This window comes from Triticum dicoccoides, chromosome 6A (assembly GCF_002162155.2).
Source record: "Triticum dicoccoides isolate Atlit2015 ecotype Zavitan chromosome 6A, WEW_v2.0, whole genome shotgun sequence".
Lineage (NCBI taxonomy): Eukaryota > Viridiplantae > Streptophyta > Magnoliopsida > Poales > Poaceae > Triticum > Triticum dicoccoides.
In genome coordinates, this window is record NC_041390.1 from 90,865,870 (window position 1) to 90,874,147 (window position 8,278).

An 8,278-nucleotide genomic window follows, 5' to 3' on the forward strand; every position below is an offset into this window, starting at 1 on the left:
ACAAAATCAATATGGATCAAGACGTGTGGGCGTTATCATTTGGGTAAGCAAAACAAGACGGAAACATTGGGTACTGTCTACATGGTAGGAACCAAAGTTTGAAGATCAACTCAGACACTTGGAGTCGACATCTCATTATTACAAGTGCTGAGCAAGAAATCAAACTAGTGCGAACAGAATGAGGAAGGAAGTCTGTACAATACTTGCCCGCTTCAAGTTCGCCTACTTACGTGGGAAGGAGACGCCGGGGGAGTGCCTGGCCTCCAATCTTCCGCCGAGGGAGACGGATCACATGACGCCCTCATCAAATCATGGAAGAAGGTTCCAAACCACGACGTGGGGAAACACTTCAGACAGATGCTGAGAGAGACGCCATCTCAGGAGCACCGAGGGCAGAGTCCACACCAAGGAGGGTCGTGAAGCCATCCCTTCCCCTCCGTGCCAACTTGGCCAAGATTATGCATTTTGGGGCTCAACTTTGGTTCCCGCAAAGCACATTGTCCACGGGCGTGCACCGTCCTTGCCACCGGCAAAGCACATGCTATCCCAAGGAGCACGTGGCGACTGAACTGAAGACGCACCCAAGAGTTCACTCAATATGGAAGGGCAGCGGTCCATGAGAGGAGCCAAGAGAACAAGCAGCTAACATACTGAATAATTTTACCATGTACTGTGCTATGTATTCTCTTCCCATGTGTAAACTGTACGCCCGTCTTCCCTCCTTTTCCTGGAGCTCTCAACATTTCAAGTCTCAAAAACAAGTTGCAAGACAGTGGACAATGCTGCAATATTCTTTCTGTGGTACATCAACAGAGCGCATGTGTGAAGAACCAATTGGACAACAAGAGAGGTGCTAGTTTAGAGCATCCAAAATGTCTCGAGGGAGCCAGCAAGCAGTTTAACAAGGCATCTGTGCAGACTGTGATAGATTAAACCATTGACTTCACTTGAACTGTTTCTGATTTAGTAGTGTTGAATACTAGCTGCTTCACAAGTAAATCAGGACAGAACTATTGGATACTGGCTACATGGCACATGCGAACACAAGTTTGAACATCAACTGAGACACGTGGAGTTGACATCTCATTATTGCATATTCGCAACAACAACAAAAGACATCTCATTATTGCAAGTGTTGAGCAAGAAAGCAACCGGAGCGTGGACAGATTACAGAGGTCAAACTATTCCTTACATACGGAACTGGAGAACAAAGAATAAGTGAATTATTATTTATGAAGGAGTTTTTACCTAAGATAAGATACTCATTTCGAATCCTTCAATTTTTACTCAAAAAGAATGCGGCTCCTTCATTACGCCCTCTTATACAAACCGCCGAAGCTCATCGAAGCTCGTAGACGATGAACTCTTCCTCCTCTTCTCCTTCGAAGAATCGAGAACCAAGAATGGAACAAATAATGGACAAGTAAAGCTCATAGCCGCCGAACTCTTTCTCCTCTTCCCCTCAGAAGAACCAAGAACCAAGAATGGGAACAAATGGACAACGGAAAACAAGTGGCCACCACCATCATGTGCACAAGATCCCATGCTCCGAAGAGCTGTAGGACAGGGCCTCCTTCTTCCCGCCCACAAGCCTCAGGATGCCCTCGAACACCTCCACGTCGCAGGGGATCCTCAGGGCGCCCTCGTGCCGGAACCCGAACTCCTCCTCGGCCTCCCTGAGCAGCTCCTCGAACGCCCAGTGCCCGAGGTACTCCGTGGGGATCACGAACCTCCTCATCTCCTCCCCGACGCACACCGCGAAGAAGCCCCGCGGGACGCCGGCAGCACCACCGCCACCACCGTGCCTGCTGCCGGCCTTGGGCGTGAGCGCAAGCCGCTTCCACTTCCTGAGGAGCTGCTGCAGCCTCACGATGTCCCTGATCTTGTTGCTCGCCCTGCCTTGCTCCCCCATTGCCAGTGTGTGTGTGCGTGTGGGTGTGGGTGTTGGTGTGGGTGGGTCTCTTGTCTCAGGCTGCTGCTGCTGCTGCTGCCTCCTTGGCCTGGTGCAAAGAGTTGTAAAGGGACTGACAATATATAGGGGCTTGGATTGGACGAGTGTTGAGTCGCGGGTTAGCGTGTTCAACGGGTTAGCTCTGATGTTCTAATCAATGGCTTGATACGAGGCTTTGTTTAAGCCCCGGAGCTCTGTTTTATATGCTCTGCTCTTAGGATGATACTAAACTAATGCAAAGCGAAACAACGGGCCGGCACCACTAGTTTCTGGAGTTCTTTGCTATCTTCATCAGATTGATTACCTGTAACTACCATAGTTAGCAAATGTAGTGCAAACTCTGAAGGACTCTACTCCCTTCTGCAGTGAAACCAGAAGCACTTACTTTTCTTCCACTTCACTGGCTCGACATGTGTTTGCATGGGAGAAGGTAAGCTCAGCACCATGCTGCCCTAAAAAGGGGAGAAAGAAAAAGGTTACAAAGATAAACATACCATCATGTGATTATTTGGCTACTAGGTTGCTGAAGAAAGTAAAACAAGTACAGCAACTACTAGGAACTAGGGTATCCTTATGTTATGTCATCTGATCAACTGAATTTGGTCGAGGTAAAGGCAAGGAATGTTCAGTGCGAAACCGATGAAAGATTCCTGACGTTTTGGACACGGCCACTGGATTTTATTCTATATTTGTGAAGAGGTTGTTCTTTCAATATCATGTCAGAAACCTGACCTCTCAAAGTGCGATCCAACTGATGGAAGATTCTCTCATCCCCTGCTAATGATGAGCAATCAGCGCCCGCTCTGCTCCGCTTATCTGAGCAACCACCACCATGATTTGCTTCAACCTCATCATTGCTGCAAGGCCAAATAACAGTTCATGTATCGGAAAAGGACTGCTCTAGTCCTAGCTTTAGGTGGCAGCGCGAACTGCCCATCTACTCTTGCAGGTTTTAGTGTTTGACTCTGAAACAAAAAGGTGCTTGCGGAATATAGTATATTAACGGATTTGGATTTGTTTACTCCTCTGTTTTCCTTCTGGTAATCATTCACGGATTTGGGGGTTATTTTGTCGATGTCGTGCTCAAACTTCACGATATTCTGTAATTCCCACGTTTAGTTCACTCCTGAAGGCAAAGTTCCGCTGCATCCATGTTCACCTGAAAAGGAGAGGCTTCTGAGTTTGAGTTTTGGGCAACAAAAACAGAACAATCTACGCTGTTGCTAATTCGAGAGATTTCTGCTCCCAGGAGGACATGAGCGATGACATCATGTTTGTAGAAGTAAACTAATAACAGGGATTCTCTGCAAGACAACAAGTTAGCCAAATTACGCATATCGGTACAGCGAAGTACTACAGTACAATCAGAAGATGTCCATTTAAGCAACCAAGAACTAAGGCAGATCACTCTTATAAGATAACATACAGCACGTACCTTTAACTAGAGAGATATATGAATCAGATGGCTCTCTATTCTGGCCTGTATACCACAAAGTTGGAACTCCTTTCCAGTCATCAGGGGCAGCACAGGACATCAACCGCAATACCTGCATCTGAACTTGAGCAATTCTTTCGTTCTGTCCACACATCTCAAACGAGATGGAAATTGCTGTCAGAACCAAGGTCACATCTTAAAGTAAGCAAAGAAGTTCTGCCCCTGCCACGCGGAAATTGTTGCACCAGATGCATAACTGAAGTAACTGTTGCTCCCCTTCTTTCTTAAGGTAACATGTCATGCACATGGCAACTGAAAACATGGCATCTGAGCAGATCAAGGTACCAGAGATCAGGCTGCACATGCCATTGGCCACATAGCTGACACAAATCACCCAGATCCGGCACAGACTTCCTTGATAAGCAAGTTGGCGTGGACGGTAGCACTGGCACATGCATGGAGATCACTTCCATATTCTCAGGAGATAATCACTGATAGCCTGAAAGATGAATATTGGTAATTTATATTCTTCTACCTACAGAAGTGGTTATAGTATGGCAGATGCTTTATTCTGGAAGAAACCGAGTCACAGCAGAAAACACATAGGATAAAATGTCAACAGTAGATGATAACAATCACTTGCATAATATATTCTCACTACAGTAACTATGGATTTAGCTTTTACTGAAGCTAAATCCATAGTTACTGTAGTAAGAGGATAAAAAGGGACTTGCATTATCTACCTTGTCTGACGGGACCGAAATATGTAAATGAAATTTTAAAATACATGGTCACTTTCTGCAGTCAGACCTACCAAATCTATTCAACCAACCAATCAGGAAACTTTATGGTCCGAAACAAGCATACGCACAATGATTACCATGATAGGGACAATACACTGTCCATCAGAACTTTGTAAAGAGGAAAATTCCGATTTAGCTTCATCCATGCAGATATATATTTTTATTTTTGTGTGGCTTAAGATATAATGGTTCCGGTTAGACAGCTGTGTCTGTACTCTATAGTCCTTCCAATAACATAAAATTTGCATGTGTCAAGACATGGCTACAGTGCTATACTGACACCTTAACAATTAAATGATGAAGTATGAGACACAGAGGAACTGGAGTATCTCACAGATAGTGATACAGCATAATCATCCAAGGACTGTATTCATGAGGAAGTATCTTGGATTGAATACCATAACATTCAGGAGACTGCAAACAATTCATTGCAGTCACATGAGACAACTCAGGGCAGTGTTGGATTTGCCATGTGTCCAGTTTCAACTGTGTTATCAGATAAAAGCACATAGAGAATTTCAATGTCAATACTCAATAGCAGCCACTTGGATCTCCTTTAATATCCACATATGCTTATTTGCTGACGCAGAAAAAAAATAATGCGATAAATGAAGCTAAAGAGTAGAACTAACTAGGATGAGTTTCTTTAGGCCGGGAAGATCAACAGGGCAAAAGTGTCTCACTGCCATTGAAAACAAGATAAATGATATAGTATGAGCTATGGATTGCAACACTAAACTCGGAGGAATTGAAGTGTCTTATGGATAGTGATACAATGTAACCATCGAAGGGTCATATTCATGACTCATGACTCATGAGAAGTATTTTGGATTGAATACCATAATAAATTGAGGATACAACATTCATTATAATCTCACAGGAGACTCCCCAGGACATTGTTGTTTAGGAAGTGATTTGTCATGTGGCAAGTTTGAACTGAGTTATCAGATAAAAAGCACATACAGCAATTGAATGGAAGCAATCTATGTCAAAAGCAGCTTCTTGGATATCCTGTTATATTCCATATGTTATAAAGGAAGCTGAAGAAGATTTGTTAAGGTGGACAGAATTAAGGTAACAAAGTTAACTTGGATGAGTTTCTTTAGACTGGGAAGATGGACAAGGTAAAAGTGTCTCACTGCCATTGAAAACAGAACAGTATATTGGTACTCCCTCCGTAAAGAAATGTAAGAGTGTTTAGATCACTACTTTAATTGGTATAAGAGATTTAAGGTACAAACAATTCAGGTGGGGCTGCCTGAACAATCATGATAGAGCTCTCCAGTGTGATTGGCATTTCCACATGTATACTATTTTTTGAAGGAATACTTATAGTAAGATGACAAAGCCAGAGCACAAAAACTATGCAGCAAACTTAATCAATTACATGGAGTGCCTTTTTGTCAGCTTTCTTAAGGTAGAAGTCATACGGTAAAAGCAGAGGATGCACAATTGTTAACTGTCGGAAGCAAGAAGCGCCACAATGATATTTCCAGTCCAGAAATTGTTAACTGTCCGAAGCAAGAAGCGCCGCAATGATATTTCCAGTCCAGAATGTCTCATATTACCAATACTATACAACTAAAAACTGGTAACAAGATTGACTGTAAACAAATATGAAGAAGTTGAGCAAGTGTTGCAAAATTGTCATATTATTCTAGCCACCAAGCAGAAGGCGAACAAATATCAGATGATCTTTTTGCAGTGCACTTTCAGCAGCAAGAATGAACTAGAAATATCGACACCTCAAACTTCTTAGATAGACAACATTCTAGCACAAGCATAGTTGCACATACATTGCCAGGAAGACAGACAGAGCTAGTACATTGGGTCCATAATTCCATTTCACTAAGCAACCTTGCAAATGCCGCTGGAATTGCTTCTGGAATTGAAATGAGACTCCATCCTATCTCACTGAGCAACCTTGCAAATGTCCTCATACTCAATAGCCTTGAGAACTTTCCCATCATAGAGGCCCTTTTCAACCTGCAGTTTGGCGGAGAATCTCTCTGTGTCCACTGAGAGCAGCCTTGCATTCGAGCCCCGGTAAGCCCCGTTAACAATCCGCACCAGCCCACCAATCTGCGGGAGGACAGTCTCAAGCTCATCCTGGTCGACCCTGAGAACATGCTTGCTCTCCAGCATCTCAATCTCCCCGACATACTTATCAATCACCCTCTTCACCAATCCCTTCTGCTTGTAGTACCCCTTCTCGGCCAGCGACTTGCTCATCACCTTGACAACGATACCAGGGCACAGCCAGTAGTCCTTCCGGTTGCTCCGCTCCTTGGCCTTCTCCTCCTCCTTCATCAGATCATCAATTGCCGACCTCCTGGTGTCCGTTGCCTTCCCTGCAACTTTCGCCTTCTTGTTGGGCACCTCCTCCTCTTCCTCCTCGAAGCCAAATTTCATCTTTGGCTTATCATCAAAAGGATTAATCTTAGGCGGCGGCACAGCCCGCTGGAGCGCAATGGCAATCTTCCCAGTTGGCTTATTGGCCTCTTTCCCCTCCTCCTGATGTTCTTCCTGATCATCCTCGTCTGATCCCGAATACTCATCATCCTCGCTGCCGAGGTCATCATCAGCATTAGCATCATCGTCTTCTTCGCCATTAGCCTGGGCTTTCTGTGCACGCTCGATCTGACGGGCAATCATGAGCTCCTGGCGCTCGTCCTCGGCGAGGTCGGACTTGACCCTCTTGCGCTTGAGCCTGGCCTTGATGGCCTGCTCCGAGTCGCGGTCGATGTAGGTGATGAACCAGCCCTTGGGCGTGTCCTCGACTTTGGCGTGGCCCTCGCGGCCGAGGAACTTGACGAACTCGGTGAGCGTGGCCCAGCGGGTGGAGTTCATGTGCACGTGGTGGCGGTCGGCGATGAACTCGTTGTAGATGACGGTGGCGGCGACGCGGGAGCTGCGGTGGGCGCGGCGGAGCAGGGTGAGGAACTCCTCGAGGAACTCGTCGGAGAAGCCCTCGACGACGCGGTCGGGGGCCTGGCCGAAGATGGCCATCTGCCGCTGGTGCGACTCCGACATGCAGTGGCACTTGAAGCCGTTCTCGTCGCGGCACTGCTTCTGGCACATCTGGCAGTACCACCGCAGCTTCTGCAGCCCCTTGGCCTTGATCCGGTTCGCGATCGCCTTGGGCGTCAGGAAGTCGCTCTTCCCCATCGCGCCGCCTGCGCCGCCGGCGCCGCCGGGAACGTGCGGAGGGGAGGGGAGTGGGTTTGCGAGGGGCTGGGAGCGGCGCGCGGCGAGTGGGGGCGCCGGGTTTGGGTCGGTCGGCGGGCGGCGGCGGTGGTTGGCGGCCGGAGAGATCCGCGAGGGCAGGCAAGCGGTGGATTAGGGATTGGGGATTGGACTGTGGAGTCGGTTTGGAGACGTGGGGATCTCGAGGACTTATTAGCAAACCAGCACGTACCCACTCTGACACGGTGGCTAACACGTATACAACTCGGACATGTATACAATTTTTTTCACAAATACGCAAAGTTTATGTATTTTTTTCAAAAAGTATTTTCATTGATAGAAAAAGTATAGAATGAGTTCAACGATCCATGAGAAACAACCTGAATCAACACGACGATCAACATCTCCAAATTCAAGAACGAGAACGCCGCCAAGAAACTACACAGTGCCTTTGTAAAAAGAAAATGATATTGTGGCGTTGTCGCCGTCCAGTCCAACAAGCTGGACCTAGAGCTACCCGGATGATGCAAAAGGGCACAGATATAGGTCATGACAGCGCCTCCAAGAAGGAGACGACACCCCTAGGTGTCATTGTTGCAAGCATCCAACACACTCGTGTGCATTCATCTCAGCATATATACTTTCCTCTCAAGAGGCGCGCAAGTATCTTTTCCCCACGAGAGCATCCCGCAAGCGAGGGCTGAAACTGTATATATGTATGGGTTGCTATTGTAAAGTGTACACAACACCTCGCCAAGTCCTTTGGCGAAGATCTCCTCACGAGATGCTCACAAAGGAACAGACAAACGCGCTTCGTTGTAAAAAAAATACGAATGATTGCAGGCGAGTACATCCCTTCGGGGCAAGTACCTAACCCTCCATGAGGAACCCGAGGAGATCCTC

At 46.6% G+C, this 8,278-nt stretch overlaps 2 protein-coding genes across 2 annotated transcripts; both read right to left on the bottom strand.

Annotated features, from left to right (window-relative positions):
• Positions 1 to 1,075: 1,075 nt before the first annotated feature.
• LOC119315222 (indole-3-acetic acid-induced protein ARG7-like) lies at positions 1,076 to 3,927 on the bottom strand. The gene is made up of 4 exons (XM_037589883.1): positions 3,387 to 3,927; positions 2,684 to 3,110; positions 2,337 to 2,403; positions 1,076 to 2,255 (listed from the first exon to the last, which is right to left on the bottom strand). The coding sequence occupies exon 4, from the start codon at positions 1,910 to 1,912 to the stop codon at positions 1,526 to 1,528; it is 387 nt and encodes a 128-aa protein (XP_037445780.1). The 5' UTR covers positions 1,913 to 2,255; positions 2,337 to 2,403; positions 2,684 to 3,110; positions 3,387 to 3,927; the 3' UTR covers positions 1,076 to 1,525.
• Positions 3,928 to 5,806: 1,879 nt separating this feature from the next.
• LOC119315221 (KIN17-like protein) lies at positions 5,807 to 7,552 on the bottom strand. Its single transcript, XM_037589882.1, has one exon. It carries the CDS (start codon positions 7,355 to 7,357, stop codon positions 6,101 to 6,103), a length of 1,257 nt encoding a protein of 418 aa, XP_037445779.1. The 5' UTR covers positions 7,358 to 7,552; the 3' UTR covers positions 5,807 to 6,100.
• Between the last annotated feature and the right edge of the window lie 726 nt (positions 7,553 to 8,278).